The sequence below is a fragment of the Pseudochaenichthys georgianus genome, chromosome 14 (genome assembly GCF_902827115.2).
Source record: "Pseudochaenichthys georgianus chromosome 14, fPseGeo1.2, whole genome shotgun sequence".
In the NCBI taxonomy this organism is placed as follows: domain Eukaryota; kingdom Metazoa; phylum Chordata; class Actinopteri; order Perciformes; family Channichthyidae; genus Pseudochaenichthys; species Pseudochaenichthys georgianus.
The window spans coordinates 32,589,951-32,608,635 of record NC_047516.1 but is presented as its reverse complement, the minus strand read 5'-3'; the positions used below and the strand labels follow the sequence as shown (position 1 = coordinate 32,608,635).

The 18,685-nt window shown below is 42.3% G+C and overlaps 1 protein-coding gene across 1 annotated transcript in view; it reads left to right on the top strand.

Annotated features, from left to right (window-relative positions):
* LOC117457987 (protein turtle homolog B-like) overlaps window positions 1-18,685 on the top strand; it is a 142,819-nt gene that overhangs the window by 97,613 nt on the left and 26,521 nt on the right. The window contains exons 8-17 of the mRNA XM_034098219.2: window positions 5,210-5,352; window positions 5,665-5,805; window positions 5,914-6,030; window positions 6,560-6,710; window positions 8,571-8,694; window positions 9,976-10,151; window positions 11,165-11,391; window positions 14,313-14,397; window positions 16,151-16,315; window positions 16,846-16,891. Of these exons, the coding sequence (XP_033954110.1) occupies window positions 5,210-5,352; window positions 5,665-5,805; window positions 5,914-6,030; window positions 6,560-6,710; window positions 8,571-8,694; window positions 9,976-10,151; window positions 11,165-11,391; window positions 14,313-14,397; window positions 16,151-16,315; window positions 16,846-16,891 (1,375 nt within the window). The remainder of the gene's footprint in view (window positions 1-5,209; window positions 5,353-5,664; window positions 5,806-5,913; window positions 6,031-6,559; window positions 6,711-8,570; window positions 8,695-9,975; window positions 10,152-11,164; window positions 11,392-14,312; window positions 14,398-16,150; window positions 16,316-16,845; window positions 16,892-18,685) is intronic.

Here is an 18,685-nt window from a genome sequence, read left to right as displayed (position 1 = left end):
ATAAATGGTGGTCGTCCCTGCCATCATCACTCTGTCAGCAGCACTCTTCACTCTGTCTTCACCAGGCTGACTGATTTGACACATTTTCCATATAAAGGTAGCTTTCAATGGCCTGCTGTATAGCTCACTATGCCCCTTTTCCACCAAACCGGTTCCAGAGACAGTTCCGGGCTACAGCCTGATTTAGCTCTGGTTCTTCCTGTTTCCACCACAGCGGGGCCGGCTCTAAGCACCGAAAACCAGTTCTAAGCTGACCCCTCTCGGCTGCACGTCAAGACGAAGAAGAAGATGGACCTTTATTAATCCCTCAAGGGGGAAATTCAGTTTCCACTCTGTCGTACACACACATGCGTTTTTATACAGGTCATACAGTACACACTTTTTAGAACATGCACATACATATACACACAAAGTTATATGCACACATGTGCATGCAGGTGAGAGGTCAGAGCGGAGGCAGCCAGTCTAGCCGGCGCCAGTGAGCAGTTGGGGGTTAGGTGCCTTGCTCAAGGGCACTTCGGCAGTGGCCCAGGAGGTGAACTGGCCCCTCTCCAGTACCAGTTCACACTCCGTATTTTTTGGTCCGATCGGGGACATGAACCGGCGACCTTTCGGTCCAAAGTCCAATCCCCTACAGACTGAACCAAGAACCAATACTTCACGCTTACGTCAGTGGGCGAGATTAACCTGAGCAACAACAACAAAATGCTGCAAATTCTGTTTAGCAACACACACAACTACGAACCAGGATGGATGCCAGTAAATGTAAGCAGCAGTGGACCGCTGGAGAGACAAATGACCTCCTCAGGCTTTGGTCAACGCAAGAGGTACAGAGGAAGTTGGATGGCACAACGCGGTCTAAAGCTATTTTCCAGCAGCTGCAGCCGGAGTTAGCCACTGCTGGAAACCACCGGAGTCTGGAGAAAATAAGCAACAAGCAAAACAACTCAAGAAAGACTACCGGGATCATTGTTATTGTTGTCGATATGAGGCATTTCCGTGCCGCGTGGGTGTCATAAGAAGGCTCGTAAACGTTTACGTGATGACGCAAACGATGACGCAAACGATGACGCAAACAATGACGCAAACCATGACGCAAACAATGACGCAAACAATGACGCAGCTTCAATCGAGCTCCACTCGGGCTCTGAGCGGTGGAAACACAAGTGGTGCTACAAAGAAGAACCGGTTCTGCACCAGAAAAGCAAAAGAACAGTTCTTTGGTGGAATAGGGGCATTAGTAGAGCTATTGGCTCAGTCCTTGCTGTGGAGGTCCCAGATTGAATCTGACCTGGGGACCACTCACTATGTTCATCCCCCTGTCACCCCCTTTTAACTCTTTCCCAAATTAAGACACTGGTGGCTGAACAAATAATCATAAACCAAAAATGTAGCTACATGAAGAGTATTCCTGAGAAAACTAAAACCATTGTCTTTTCATGGATTAACACATTTCAAGTCATGCTCTTTTAGGATTGGATTTCATTGAACAATGTATTTTTAACCTTTTCTGTCATTAATGGGTTAAGAAAAGGGTATTTGTTTGGAAATATTGTGAAAAGTTGTTGTGATATCAAGTTGTTGTATAAGTTTCATATACTGAATATACATGAAGAAAAATAGAAAAAGATGACCTTAAAGTTTGGTATACATTATAAATGATATTATATATTGATCGCATGGTCAATGTGCATCGAAGCAACCTACTGTTGAAGGTTGCACAGGACATGCACACGCATTTCAGACTTCTTGAAGCTTATATGCTTTCTCATAATTCATGACTATATTTACAAATGATAGCTTTCACAGAGAACTCCAGATGACTAATCCGTTTTACATAGCTGAGAGGGATTAGGTTTTAACAAAGGCTTATCTGTAAGTGGTAGTTATCTGACACTGTAGATAATCGTAGATAGTCGTCAACTTTCATATTTGGGTACAAAATGACTCTTTTTCATCCTCTGCTCTGTGGAATGAGTTCCAACACTGTTCCACCTCCACGCCAATTAGTTTTCCCAAGAACACTTTTTCCACGTTTGCTGTCTCTATCCCCAGCATCCCCTTTCCCTCTCTGTTCATTTCTCATTTGTACTTATATATATATATATAAGTGTATGTACAGCAGCACATCCCTCTCTCCCTCCCTCTGTCCTCATCTCGCTGCCTCCTCATTATTTTCTCCTCCCATGAAGCACTCCCCCAGTCACTGGGGCTGTAGAGAGATGTCGTCTGGTGAATTTGTCACTAGGGCTCTTATTTGGATTTGACGACAGATTTTTTGCATCATCGACATGGTGACCGGGCACTGGCAGTAGTCAAGGCAACGAAACATTTTGTATTCCTTTGCAATCCTTGATAACTCCATTAGGCTGCGGTGTGTGTTTGTGTGTGTGTGTGTGTGTGTGTGGCGCGGCGCGAACAGAGACAGGCAACACCAGTCGTGAGAGGAGAGGGGGGGGGGTGAGAGGGGGGATTACATCATTGCTATAAGAGCAGGGACTTCTCTGTCAAACTGCAGACTGCTCTCTCTTTCTTTCCTCTTATTCTCATCCTTTCTTTTTCCCCCTCTTCCTCACTCAATCCTTAATTTATGTCATTCCCTGTTCCTCTCCTCTTTTTCATTCTGTTCGGACCTCTCTCCCTCCGTCCCCTCCGTCCCCCCCCTGTCTCTGTCCCTGAAAAGCTTGCCAGAGAATAAGTTCCCTAAAGCATGGTGCAGTGGGCACCAGCCTGTCGTGAGCGATAGCGCTGTCTGAGGGCTATTTTTAGAATCCTGGCTGATATCCCTGTCTGTGGTGATGGTGGCGGTGCTGGGGGGGGGGCTGTTTGTGGCAGGGGGCTGGTGGTCAGGACTTGGGAGGACAGCAGCTGTGGGACAAAGTTACTGTGGTAACAGTGTGACCAATCAATCTGTCTGTGTGTTTGAACCCATCCCATCATGTCACGCTGTCATACGCCCACTCAGCCACTCTTCCTCCCCTCTCCGTGCTGTATTGTGTTCACCACCTCACCCTCCTCTCCTCCAGCAGCTCCTCTCCACCTTACGTCATCCCTCCCTCTCTCTCACACCTGTCCTCTTTCCCACGCTCGTGCTCAGCCTCTATCTCTCCGCTGATGGTGCTCACTCCTCTCCTCTCCCCCTCTCCTCTTCCTTTCACTCCCATCATTTCTCCTCCTTATTACCCAGTGTCTACTTTGATGTTCTCCTCCTTGACCTCATTAGAAACCACCGCTTCACAATTCAGGATTAAAGATGGACACATTTGAGCTTTTTACTTTCCTTCCTTTTTCTCATCGTAGCTCCTTTCCTTTGCCACATGGGCTCCTTTTTTTGTGCTTGTCTTTGAGGATATGGCTCGCCCATATCAAATCCCAATGATTTAATACTTAGAATACAGGGAGAGAGAATGTGAAATCACAGCCCCTCATGTGGAGCAAATATAGTAAGAATATAGTAATACAAGTCCACCAGTTGAGAGCGGATCTGATTAGACTGATTGAGAATAGATGGGTCACGTGGGATAAAACGTGAAAATGTAATTCATATTAAAAAAACATACTTGAGGAAACACAGATTCAATTATTGGAAGATTTTCAATGGATGATATTATGGTTAAATTAAACCTTTGTGGCTGTGGGTGCAACATTGAGATCCATTGATAGATTGATAGATAGATAGATAGATAGATAGATAGATAGATAGATAGATCTTTAATGTTGTAATTGGAATAAGTACATACATAAATAATAAATTAAATTGCACGATTCCCCTCGTATTGCACGGAAGGCTTACATCATTTAATTATTAGCAGCGTTTAGTGCACATATGGCCCTGGGAAAAAAACTGAACTTGAGTCTGTTTGTCCGGGAAGACATGGTACGGAAGCGCCTGCCTGAGCGCAGCCGTACGGAGTGCTCGTTACCCGGGTGGTGTGGGTCCTTGAGGATTTTGACTGCCTTCCTAAGGCAACGAGAGCTGCACAGTACCTCCAGGGAGGGGAGGGGGCAACCGATGATCTTCTGGGCCGAGTTGATGACCCTTTGGAGTGCACCCCTCTCTGCGGCTGTGCAGCTGAGGAACCACACGCAGATGCAGTAGGTGAGGATGCTTTCCACGGCGCAGCGGTAGAAGGACACAAGCAGATCCTGTCTGAGGTGGTAATTCCTGAGTATTCTCAGGAAGTAGAGTCTGTGTCTTCTTGAAGGTTGCCGTGGCGTTGGTCCTCCAAGACAGGTCCTCCGCCCAGGAGTTTGATCACTGAGACTCTCTCCACACAGCCTCCATCAATGTACAGGGGCTGCATGACGGTCTTCTTCCTCCTAAAGTCAATGATCATTTCCTGGGTTTTCAGCTTGTTCAGCTGCAGGTTGTTTACTTTACACACCGCTAGCAGTTGCCCCACCTCTTCCATGTACGCGGTGCAATGCATGTGAGTTTAATACAATTACAATTTTACATTTAAAGTTGAATAAGAGCTATAGCTGTATATTTTGCATCGTGTCGTTGGATCACAGAATGTAGTGTTTCATTCCAACACTTTGACATAGACTGAATGTCTAAACAAAAATAACACAGATTAACACTGACTTCAAGTTGAATAATATTAACAATGAACACTTGTCAATTTCCTATTCTTATAATTTATACAATAGCCATTTGCAGAGGTTATTGTATATTACTGTGGTGCCATTCATATTTTTTACAGATACATTTTTTTTTTTAATTAGATGTGATTGTTGACAATATGGGATTGTAATATTTGCCTTCTTAATATCTTTGATCAGAAAAAGTTAATGACTGCCTTTAAACAGCTATAAAGAGTTAGGCTAATAACAATTGTGGATTAAAGTTCTAGTAATAATAATGTATTCATTTCTATACCTGTTGGCTGTAACTAATACCATATTTACAATTTAAAAATGTGATCAGTGATTTTGAAAAAAGTGGAAAGATGGACACACCATGAATTAAAGTCTGATTAAGGGAAGTTGATTGCAGATTGTAGTGAGGTTTAGTTAGGGCTCATTTAATTTCAGTTCAGGAGTACAACTCATTGCATTGGATGTTGAACTATACACATAAACTCCACCTAAAGGCCCTTTGCCATAAGCTGTTTAATTTATCATCTTTTTTCACAGCTGTTCCAATAAGTAGGCACCGGCTTTCCAAAGAGATGTTTTGTAAAGTGTTGTCCTTGTTTTCCACCAGATCCTGCCCGTGTGGTTAACATGCCAGCCGTCATCTACGTGGCCATTGGTATGCCGGGCTTCATCCGCTGTCCTATAGATGCCAACCCCCCTGTAACTCTGGTTAAGTGGAAGAAAGATGGCCTCCCTCTCCGGATAGACAAGGTGAGCGGGTGTGCTGCTGGCGCTTTTGTTCCACTCACTTCACTCCGCCTTAGACTGGAAATTAGTGCATCCTTTCGTTAAAGCTCCATGTGACTTTACTTCCTGTAATTTTCAGTGTTTCTCTTGTTTGAGTGAAAAGATTCAGTTGCCCTCAGCACTGAAAAAACTAAAAAACCTTGGCTTTAATTAAATGTCTATGTCGACTCAACAGATATTAATTTTTCTCCGTGTGTGAGGCTAGGTTTGGAATCATCAGTCTGTTACAACATGTTACTCTTCCTTACAAATCGTCAATCCCTTCTCCATCCACAGTTCCCCGGATGGAGCCAAATGGACGATGGGAGCATCCGTGTGGCAGAGGTGACGGAGGACTCTCTCGGCACCTATACCTGCATGCCTTACAACGCCCTGGGCTCTTTGGGATGGTCCTCTCCTGCTCCCCTGGTGCTAAAGGTACGTCCAAAGTCACCTTGGATGTGACTTTGAGTTTTGAGTTTGTAATGCCTCTCAAAGCAACTCATCATTGTTACCTAACCTGTGTCGGTGCTTCCCCCTGGACAGGAGCCTCCTAAATTCTCCGTGGTTCCTGGAGGGGAGTACAGGCAGGAGGCTGGGAGAGAACTGGTCATCCCCTGTGAGGCGGAGGGAGACCCCTTTCCCAACATCACATGGAGAAAGGTTACACAACTCCCACACTTACCCTCTTTCTTAAGGATTTGGCAACCAGATTTCTTGAGTAACCACATTTGTACCCACAATTTGTTTTTAGTTACAGTCATTGTTTTCCATTCAGAAGTGCATTTCTGAAACCTGTTGCTATGATTTTTATTTAAACTATACACTATATCATTGTAGCATGTAATCACATCTAAATGATGTCTATAAAATATGCAATCAAGGGAAGATATTAGTTTCTCTCCATTGTTCTCTTGATTACCAGGCATGCTTTATCTGGCTCATTGAATACTGTGTGATTAGCTGTTGTTTCTGTCTCCCAATTATGAAATGCATCATTCTGTCTAATTTCTCAAACTTATAATACACTTTGAAAGCCATTATCTTGTTGGAGATGTGCAATTGCAGATTGTTGGTTGTTGAACAGCTGGCTAGCCCCTTTGCTGTTTTTAGAGTTTTTACATTTGAATGACATGTACCAACCCTGTGTGCCCTCTCTCCATCTCTACTTCCTTGGCTGGATGGACTGCAGGTAGGCAAGCCCAGTAAAAGCAAGCACAATGTTCTGCCCCGGGGCAGCTTACACTTCAAGTCACTCACCAAGGAGGACCATGGGGAGTGGGAGTGTGTCGCCAGCAACGTTGCCACGAGCATCACAGCCAGCACGCACGTCCAAGTAATAGGTACCCAACATAAACACTACTTCACAAACACATTTACATATATAAACCTACACATATTACATGTATTACATGAGAATATCTAGAGTAGTGCAGTAATTGACAGTTCTCTACGTCCCACCCACTGAGTTACTGTTGCTATGCCTGCCTGTTACATTAGCCGCGTTCACACCGCGTACTTTGCAGTACTTTGCAGTACTTAGTGCCGGCACTTAGTGCTCCGGCACTTATTACCCCAGGGCACTAAGTACCAATCGCGTTCGCACCGGAGTACTTTTCCCTGAGGGAAGATTACGCAAATGAGCCGCTGACGTCACTTCGTCTTCTTCTGCTTTGGGTTTACTGGCAGGCTGCAAACCACTTCACGGCGTATACTGCCGCCCGAAGGAAGTCCCCGGAGTTGAGGACTGACTTCAGTAGAAGCTGCTGGGACTCCCAGCAGCCTTCCGAGTAAATCGCCAGAACGCCGACACCTCCTCATCTCCACCGCTCCCATGTATTTTTTTGAACTGGGGCACTTTTCCCCCCCAGGATAGTACCACCTCTCTAGCAGGCACTAAAAATGGGGGTAAAAGTTCCCGGCACTAATACCTCATTCACACCAACGGTGTTTCAGGGCCGGTTCGGAGCTGGAGCTTGAAAAGCACCGGGTTTTCCTGTTCACACCGCAGCGGAGCAGCCTCTTAGCTCCCGAATCCGGTTCGTTTCAAGCACCAAAAAGCCGGCGTTTTATCCAGTTTGTACACAACGATGGAGAAACTTAACAAGCAGCAGTCGTCCACTGAAGAGACCAGCTACCTACTGGGAATCTGGTCTTCCGAAGAGGTACAGAGGAAGCTGGAGCACAATCGGCCATTGTTGTTGTTGTCCGTGTCAGCTGTGAGGGGTTTCCGCGCGGTTTGGCTTTATGAAGCAGGCACGCAAACGGTTACGTCATGACGCAAACGATGACGTAATGACGCAGCACCAGTTGGACTCTGGGCGGTGTTAAAAGAGCCAGAGCTAAACCGAAGAACCGGTTCTGAACCTGAAATGCTCTAGCACGGAGCTTGAACCGAAGTTGCATTGGTGTGAATGAGGTACTCTTTTTGGTGTGAACGCAACATAAGGGGTACTAGCGGAACTAAAGGGGAAAAGTACGGGGAAAAGTACGTGGAAAAGTACGGGGAAAAGTACTCCGGTGTGAACGCGGCTAATGTAGTATGGCACATTCAGTTTAACATGGGCAGTGTACATTATTTACAAAATGTGTCCTTGACTTCAGAAAGAAGGAGAAAAGAGCAACATCTCACTTCTAGCCAATAAAGGAAAATTGATGCTTGCAGCTGTTATCAGTAGTGTTATGTAGCTAGCTGGCTAATCAAGCTAATGTTAGCTTAATTAGCCAGCTTGCAGGGGAAAAAGCAATCCTCTGGTTGACTTTATAACGCTTCAAAATGACTCATTTTCAAACACAAAATCATGTTCAAGGGCCTCAAATATAGCTAACTACTGGCATCACGCACACAAAAAAAACAAAGGCTGAAGCTACAGCTGAAACAAGCTATTCTTGTCTTTCATGTATCTAGTATATTATGTATGTTATGTATGTTATGATCAGATAAGCTATCTACATCCTGTTTTCTTAGCTTAAATTATTTAGCAAGACAAAGGATACATGCATGCTTTCTTATTGCTATCGTTTTTCAATTGATACATTTCATTTTTATGTTACAAGGGAAAACACTTGTAGGATGAGGTTACATTGGGTTGTTGGCTTGTTCCATCTCTCAAGTTAAATACATGTAATGGATCACAGCAAGACTGCTCTGTGACTAATGTGCCCTTTTAACTACACACCCTCACTGCCTCCCCTCTCCGCAGGCACAAGCCCCCACGCCCCCACCAGCATCCACGTGGTGGCGTCCTCTACATGGGCCAATGTGTCCTGGGAGGTGGGGTATGACGGAGGATTCCAGCAGACATTCTCAGTCTGGTATGGCCATGTGTGAGTCATCTCAGCATGCTTTGCTTCCTGCTTCTTCTTTTTCTTCCAATACTTCCTTTGTTGTTTCTGAACATGTCTTTTTCCAGGGTTGTGTTCAGAACAGTTGTTAAAACGTTGAGATCGAAATACATGGAGATCGAGGTTGAGTGAGTTTTCATCTCTAATCTTGGATTTTCTGCAGGAACTCATAAAGACAGTTGCAACAAAACTGAACATGACCCAAAATTGTCTTTCCTGCTGCTGCTGCTGCTGCTGCTGCTGCCGCCGCTGCCGCTTCTGCTACTGCCGCTGCTGTCAAACTTTAATTAACATTATTCATTTAAATGGAGGCCTATAGTCTCAGTAAGCACTATGCATCTGTATCATATAGGGACATAAACTACAGCATATATAATGTTAAAGGTGGTGTAGGTAATTTTGGAGAAACCAGCTCGAGTCCGCTAGAATTTGAAAATAGACAGCCGGAACAAATCTGCCACTTCCTTACAGAGCCCCTCCTGAGGCTGACAGGCAGGTAGGCCATCCAGTTATTTTAGCCGGGCCGGCTAAAATGATTGGTCGTGCTTTTTACAGTACTACGTCTCTCACAGATGATATTTTTGTATGTCTTTTTTGTCAAAGCACTTAAGATATTCATTGCTATCGGGGTGTTAAGAGCATTCCATGGAATATAACAAAAAGTGTATCTCGAGCCGGTTTCTCAAACTTACCTACCCCACCTTTAATGAACTCAGTCTATAACAAAAAAACAAATTGTACTGATACCTTAAAGATTACATTTAATTATACTGCATTTCACAGTAAGCTACTATAGAAGCTATGTTGCTAAAATTAAACATCTCAGTAGGGGATGACAAATGTTTCCTGCAACATCAAAACTACCTAAATATAGGCTCTGCTTTTACAATCCCATCAGGGATAAACTGAGAGTGTTGTAGCTGCATGTAACAGTGTTCTGCTTTATCTGGTGATCAAGTCAGTGAGCGCTGAATGTATGGCATGGGCAAACAGCATTCTGCAAAGCTGAGCGCAGCATGGGCTTAATACCATCAAGTGAAAGTCAAGATGAGAATGAAGTGAACAAATTCATGAAAGAAATAATAAAAAATGTGTCTGTAATGTTGGATCAATTATGGAGCTAACAATGTATCTGAAATGATTTTGCTTACTTAAGTTAACTTTAACCTCCGTCTTATAGAGACAAAATAGTGAAGTATCCCCATTATGTTTTTTTCAAATCCTCTCTCTGTCCGCTCACCTCTCCTGAACCCCGTCGTTCAGGCTGAAGAGGGAGCGTTTAGGTCCACATGACTGGTTCTCCATACCCGTGCCTGGAGGCCAGGACTGGTTGGTGGTGCCCGGCTTGGAGCCAGAGACAATATACCAGTTCAGCGTTCTGGCCCAAAACAAGCTTGGCACAGGCCCTTTCAGCGAGGTGGTCACTGTGAACACACTAGGTGAGGAGACTTATGAATATCTACTGCTGTTAGTCTGAAACAAAGAGATACAATTATGTATTACACAGCTTAGATTAATTATCAAATCTGATTGGTCAATTTAGACAATACTGTATAAGGTTTGTTCTTTTTGTGTAGCAGACCGTTGCTAACCACGCTCTGATCATACACTGTAGGACCAAGTCCAGTCATATCCATCCCCAGTCCACATTTAAATATGTAAGCTTTGGCTCAAAAACGCATTCGCTTTTTCAATATGAAATTGGAAAACAACATGGAATAATGTTTTAATATTCTGTTTATATGTAGAGAGCACAGTTTCAACTGAGGCCAGTAGAGTAAAGAACAAAAAGGTTAGGGCATGGAAAAAGCAAGAGGAAACGAGGCTCTTTTGTGATGCCCAGAAAGAGCAAACAGCAAAATAAGAAGAAAAGGGAAACTCCAGGCTAAAGGCTGCAGGGTGTCTGCAGATACGGAGACCACCACACGGGTCCAATGTTTCATCAAGGATGATTGTGAGGGATTCTTTTTTCATGAGTCTATAAATGGTCTTTTTAGGAATGCTGCATATTATACCTTTAAACTAGGCTTTGTTGAATCCCTCTGCATTACTCACAGCAGAGGGTCTAAATAAAGCTGTCACTTAAAAGATGAGTGACATAATCATTTATCATTAATATTCACGCATCATCACCTTTCGTGTCAGCCAAGAAGTATAACGAAAGAAGACAAAGCCTTTAGACAGGGGCTGCTTTTGGATAGCACCATGCAGGCCAGAAATGGACTTTCAGGATGCGAGGATTCAGAGTCTCAGTAATGTAAAAGATGTGTGTGAATGTACATGTGAATGTGTTAGAGATGCATTTGGTATAAGAGCTTAATCACTTCACACTATAGTTGTCGTACATGTTAGTGTCAAAGTGTAAAGGAGGATGATTCACTGGTATCATGCTGGTGAACAGAACTCTGAATATATAACCGAGTTGCTCTCACACACTTTTGTGCTCTTTCAGTATTTCCTTTAAGTACCCCTGAACCATTGGTGCTGCTTACCCCACCACGGTGCCTCACAGCCAATCGCACGCAGCAGGGAGTTCTGCTCAACTGGATCCTGCCTGCCAATCATACAGCACCGATCCAGCATTATGTCATGGAGTTCCGCCTGGGGGAGCGATGGGAGGTCTTAGACGACAGCATTCCTGCAGGGGAGACGGACCTGCTCGCCCGAGACCTCATCCAGGTACCAGACAGGTCATGGACTGTAGACAGAGTATCAAACAAGACCCTCATCTAGAGGGATGTCTGGGCTGTAGTGGAGGTTAATTATAATGTCTACTCTAAGACAATTATTTTAGAACTTCTGCTATGTCTGTTATTCTATGCTCATTTTAGCCAGAAAATGGCTGTTACTGCTAAGTATTTAACAAGAATTAATAGCATTTTTAAGTGTAAAATATGGTCAGCATCCCAGCTTCAGTTCTATTAAAATAACAAATCTTTATTTTTTTATATATAAGAACTTGATATACATTATAACAGGAAGTTCCAGGTGTTTTTCAACCCCGGTCACCTCTGTGTGTTTTTTTTTTTTGCCGAAATCCAGCAAAAGATGGTATAGTTCCGAGCAGCATGAGCAAGTCTTTCAAATCAACTTAATTATACACACCACCTGAAATGCTTGGCTAAGCATGCTTGCTTTTTTGTTAGCCAACTGGCAATCGACTGCTGACACTGTGAGAAAGCTGTGCTGCTTGCTGCAAGGTTGTTGAGACACGTTTCCCAAATGTGAGTTATAATAATCCAAGAACAGAATACACACTTTATTTACTCAGGAAAACAAGAACATCCTTTTTATAATAAACATCCAGAAAAAAAAGTTGCCGCCAATTAGTATTTGTGGTAGGGACAGGTATTTTTCTCCGATTAAAAGTTCCATCGTTTCACTTCACTGCTTTTAAAATAGCCACACGTTAGAGGCTCATTCGAGGCTCTCTTTCAGATGTCTGTGAGTTCTCATGTTATAACCTCTTGGTGTTTGTGACAGTAGTCTCAAATGGTGCCGTGCTGGGTCCTGCCATGTGTGTGGTTTGGTCCTGGAATGTCCTTGAAAGGTCTTCAAATGTGATGCTTAAGAAGTTGTGGGAATCCCGAATATTAAGCTGCCATATCCACCTTGGTTGTCATAGTAACATTGCAGGTGTGCACATGCTGACTTGGCTCTCTTTCGGACATCTCTGGGTTTTACTTAGTGGCATTTTTTGTTCTTGCCATAACACGTTTTGTTAAACCTGCAAAACTCGCACATGCTTTTACGTGCAGAGAGGAGAGAGAATAGCATCTGGAACATGAGAGGCCATGTAATACACTGTAAGAATATGAATAATGAATACAATATGCTTTTTAGATGACAGTGAATTCACTACAGCAGAGAAAAAATCAATAAATCCTTGCTGATTTATGAAACACAATGTTTCTGCATTTCACATCTTTGCTTATGTCGGGTAATCTCCTTCCATATAATGTTTGAGCTTCTTTGTATTCTAACTACCACTGTCGGCTCCTTGCAGATGCTTTTATCTCTCCTTCCACCCACTCAGTCTCACCAGCTCTCTCGACACACACAAAGCACCTCGCTTGTTTAACTTTTTAGCTTCAAATCTCTTTCTACATCAGATGAGGTAATTTGCCCAGAGGGACGCTCTGTTTGGTTGTCTGCGTATAAGTGGTGCTGTGTTTGGTACCTTTTTAAATTCAAATCTCAGTCTTGAGCAAGACACCGACTGGATCTGTGCCAGCTCCACAGCTGCTGTGCTGTAGCTGACCTGCACTGTGGAGCGCAGCCAACACCAGCACAATGAGAGGGGTTCTAAAAGGCTTAATCTGTTGTCTCATCAGGACTTAGTCATACTGTAGGTGATTTATCAATTTTAAGACGCATTTGGCTATTTAACGAAATCAGCGCATCTGCTCATGTTTATTTCCTATGGAGACTTTTTAATATTCTGTTCCCCCTTACAATATATCATATTTATACCTGAAATTATTTTACATTGGTACGCTCAATCATCCATGTTTCTCTTAGTTGGATGTTTATAGATATTCAAGTTTCAAACATCTTTTGAGTTTATATATGTAAAGATTGGGACAAGCAGCAGATGTTTGATATTCCGATGATGGGTCAAGCTTCATAATGCTTGTTTCTACTTTCCCATGATGCAGAATTAATGAAAGATTCAAACACAGACGGATAGACAGAAAGCAGATCGAACAGTCAAACAAATCCAAGAGGCGCATACAGGTCAGCAGGTGAGGAACAGGCAACAAAAAGCAGAAATAGATCGAGCAGACGTTCAGAAGGCTGGAAATTACAGGCATGCGCAACATTGTCAATCTGTCAAAGAGAAGGTGGAGATGAGCAGGTCAAAATACTGCAGGGCTGATGAGAAACAGGTGAGCAGGCGAATGGGGGAGTCAAGTGACTTGTGTGAAAGCATGTGAGAGAGACAGTAAGGCAGAATGGGAAAGCACGACTGTGGTCTTTTTGACACTTCCTGCCTAACAATTCCTTCAAAGTCCAAAACCCTAGTTCTAGCGCCAATTTTCTGTTTTTTCTGTGCTGTGTCTCAGACTCTCTTTTTACATCCATGTGGTGAACACAGAACTATACAAACAAATGTAAGACATCTTTTTCTTTTACAATTTAATAAACACTCCACTATTCTGGTGTCAAAAAACATTTACTTCTTTGGTTAATTAAGCAGTCTGTAATGATTTGCTACTGCTATCATCAATAATGCTAGCTAGCTAATAGTAGCGCGAGACACATCATATTATTGTCAAAGATAACCCTCATGATATCACTATGACATCATGAGTGTGGTTTTTTACAGATTTTCCAACCCCCTTATAGCTTCAGGAGTTATTCTTGATTTCCTTATTTAAGTGCTTAATAATCTAATCTTTTTTTATAGAATTATTGGATTCAATAAAAAGCCTTAATCATGCCAAAGTTTGCAATGCACAACTCCAATATCTTTTTTTTGAAGGCAACACTAAATGGTATCAGTGAGTGAGCTCCAAATCCATGTGCTGAGACAATAACACAATAAAACCACATGAGTTCACCCTCTGAATGACCTCTGTCTGTTCTCCTGCTCTTAGGAGGCCTGGTACGAGTTCCGCGTCATGGCCGTCATGGATGACATCATCAGTGATCCTAGTAACGTAGTAGGTGTGTCCAGCACAGGTGAGACCTTACATCTCATAGTATATATACAAAAAATACACATATATAAAAACACAGATTATACAGTATACAGTACATGCATGTCAAAAAATGTGTTACTCAGAGAAGAAAGGGCAGGTCTTCTTTAAACCTCTGGACTCAAACCAACAGCCTCTTGCGGTAGCATGCGTCGCTAACCTCAGGCTAACTTCACAGTCCTGATCTGACCAGAGGCGGTAGATGTAGTGCACACTCAGCAACTCCAACTTTACATTTTTCCCACTCAGCACTATTAACATAAACTCTCTTTACATGCACACTCCTTTGTGCCATCCTTAGAAGTATGACATCATCCTCAGTGGATTGCACTGGGCTGCTTTTTGGAACAAAGAAATCAGAAATCAAACAAATAAATCAAAGTCGTTTTTTTTGTTTTGGTCCCAATACTAAGAGGCTGTTTTAAATCTGAAATGAAACCCTGAAACGGTGATGTCACTCCCCTGCAGAGGTCACTGGGTACACATCATTTGATAAGAGCAGCTGTTGGTAGCATTTATAATGAAGAAGATTTGCAGTGGTAGAACGTTGCTGCCCCCTAGTGGCAAAGCTGGAGAGTAATGCAATATCAGAAGCTGCTGCTCATCTCTGTTGATCTTGAACTAATTTGACTCCGTTTTCGCTGCATATTGTCAAAGCATTCACACAATTGTATGTTATTTTAATAATTTGTTAAAAACAACATGTTTTGACGTTGCATGCATGTTGATAAGGTATTTTACTTATGTCCAAAAAAGTAAAATACCTCACATACCTCAGATCTCCCGCAATAATCTCAGCGGACAACAACATACAGAGGTCTCAAACAGTCATTACAGTGCACATGTACTGACTGCAGCGTTCACTGTGAGACTCTTCTCAGATAAGTTGGGAAGTAAGTTGACTTTCTGCTTAGTCATTATGGCATATAGCGTGCAGAAATGCTTATTTTAAAGACACACACCGTTTTAAAGGTCAGCTCTCGCATCTCATTGGATATGGAAGGACTTTTCTTTCAAAAGGCTCAAAGCCTACAGATTATACAATGTTGTGTCCTTTTTTTGTTTGGGAATGAGGGAGAAAAAAGGATCTCAAATGCCTACCCAGAAAACCTCCTGATTGAGTTTATATAATTTGAAATAACTGCCCATTTTCAGAGCCAGAAAAGGAATGTTGGCAATAATCATAATAAAAGATAATAATAATAAAATAAAAGTCTTGTACGGTAATTCCATTTTTGAATGTCTTGTTTTATTCTGTGACTGACATTGCCACACACAGTTTACAATCCTCCATACTAAGTATTTCTTCATACTCTTCATCTTCCGCCACTAAAGGAAGCTAAAATGTAGGCTTGTTATTCAAAATAGAAGCCTGTTGAGTTACCATATCCTTACTGGATGCTTTGGAAAATACCAGTTGTTCTAAATAAAAGCCCCATAGAAAAACTGTATAGTAACAGAAAGGTTCAGGTTTAGGCTTGTTTTTCAAAATAAAACCCCCCAAAAGCAACACTACTGCTACTGCTATCTATACCTACTTAGAGCTGTTAATATCACTATCGGGATGCTACCACAGTGCAGTCAAAATGTAGCTATCATAACATGTCCTCATACCTCTGGGTCTGTCTACAGTCTGCAACTGTCATTTCCTGCTTTGTTGCATCCTTGTCATTCTGTAGCCACACTGTGACTGTACCCAGTTGTACGCCCCTGACTCTCCCCTCCTCCCCCCGCAGACTTCTTCCCCCCTCCAGAGATGGTGGAGGAGCATGGACTGGCGCGGCCTGTGGTGGCTGGCATTGTGGCAACCATCTGTTTCCTGGCAGCAGCTGTCCTCTTCAGCACCATGGCTGCCTGCTTCGTCAACAAGCAGCGCAGGAGGAAGATGAAGAGGAAAAGAGGTGAGACCTGGAAAATAATGGCTGCCATCACAATCACTCAATTTTCAGGGAGCAATTAAATTATCACAAATAACAACAATGATTACTGAATGTTTTTGTATTTATAGTACATTACAACTTATAATCATTTTGTATGTGAAACTTAACTGAGAGACTTTTAACAGACATCCCCACATCTACCTTACTGATTGATGTCATCATGCTGCTCCATATGACTCTCTCTTTAATTACATGATCAAGTAGTGAACATCATGAAAGTGGCCTAATGACACTTCAGAAAGAAACTTCAGTCAATATATTTAGCCTTTAATTGTAATCCTGTTACTCCATTCCAAAAGCTGCTCCAGGCTCAGCAGCAGCTATTGTGATCGTCATCTTTAGGAATTCACTGGTCATTTTTAGGAATTCAAGTTTTCATAAACCTTTATGTAAATGTCTTGGATCAGGGTTGTTTATCCTTATAAATGCTTGAAAATGAGAGTGACATCTGAAAATGTTCACCTTCCTTATCTCTTTCTCCCATCTTCCAGACCCCCCTCTATCCATAACGCACTGCAGAAAAAGCATGGAGAGTCCGTAAGTAACACACTGCTACAAAGAGATCTACTGCTAACCCATAATCAAACAGCAAAGCATTCAGGATTCATTTGATCCCTGATCAGAACTGTAGTTGTCTGTGTTCCAAATACAATTATAGTCAACAAAACAAATACTTGATTTCTACAAAGTGAGATGTATACAGTTCCTTTTGCTTACACAGTAAGCAAAACTGCAGAATAGGAACACACAATGATTTATATTAGTTGGTACTTATCCTGTCGATTTCTCAATAACAACTTCACATCTATCCTGAATATTTATTGTCTTAATAGAAGCAACATATTTTACACTGACATGAACTCTACATCTGAGCTGTCAGTGTATCAAATGTGGCATTACAGCGAGCAGGTCTGTTATGTCAACGTGTTACAAGAGAAAAGCTATTAAGTGTGTGTGTGTGTGTGTGTGTGTGTGTGTGTGTGTGTGTGTGTGTGTGTGTGTGTGTGTGTGTGTGTGTGTGTGTGTGTGTGTGTGGTGTGTGTGTGTGTGTGTGTGTGTGTGTGTGTGTGTGTGTGTGTGTGTGTGTGTGTGTGTGTGTGTGTGTGTGTGTGTGTGTGTGTGTGTGTGTGTGTGTGTGTGTGTGTGTGTGTGTGTGTGTGTGTGTGTGTGTGTGTGTGTGTGTGTGTGTGTGTGTGTGTGTTCTGTTTGTGATGTTGTGAAAGTAGCAAAAGGCAGCATTTGTGTGTGATGATTGGAAGGACCAACACAACAATGTATTTTTAAAATGCTGCTCAACCTAAGTTACAGAAGCGGTGTGTTTCAATGAAGCTCTGTTGCTTGAATTAGAAGAACATGTTTCTAGTTAATTTGACTTTGAACGTGAAAGATAAACACACACCACTGGAGGCTGGTTTCTAAAGGGAGGCATCAGATCTTCACATACCCTCTATTGTACAGCAGCCCCCTCTAGCTAATTTCCATATTTATGATCACTGTAGGGCGGTGAATTTCTTATATAACTGTTTTCAATTATATTTAAGCTTAGGAGTTAAAAGAGTTACAGAAGTTGTGCTGGTGTAATCTCCCGTGATTACCTCAACTCCTCTATACATTGTTTATAAGTGATTGTATTTGTTTGCTATATTGTAGCCCATTATTTAGTTGTTTGTATGCTGTTTTTTTTTAAATAATTACGAGAGCTTTATAGACTGGTGTGTTGTATTTGTAGCAGGTTGTTGTAGTTATATAATTGTAATTTATAACCGCCCTGTCAAGGTGCATGCCATAACACTGTATATAAATGGACGTAGAGTCCATAGTCACCCATAGGTTCCTGCAAAGCCACAATGAAGCCCAAAGAGGGCGCACACAGCTGTTGATATCTAGGAAGTGAGTCAGCGCCTAACTCGTAACCGCCTCATCCAAAAAATGGGGACAGAGGTGGAGCTGAGGCGGGCCTGTCTGCAAAAACATATATTATTTGACATGTTTTACTTCTACACATTAATATCTGATTTTTAAAACATCACAGACAGAAAGACATATCCGTCATTTAATGGTAAGCTATTTAAATTCTGATTCCATAGATGTGTCTCCCATCACCCAAAACCCCTGACTATTCTCTCAACTCAGTGTTTACATTCTTATATTCAAAGAAAATCAATAATATCTTTAAAAACTACAAGTCCCTGTCTATCAGCTGTGCACCGCTACCTATCTACCAATTCAACCCAGTCTCACGGCATTTCGTGTTATAGTCACGATATTTAATCTATTGATTCGTTTTTAAAAGCAATGTATTTCTATTGGTAGTATGTTTCGTGCCTGCAG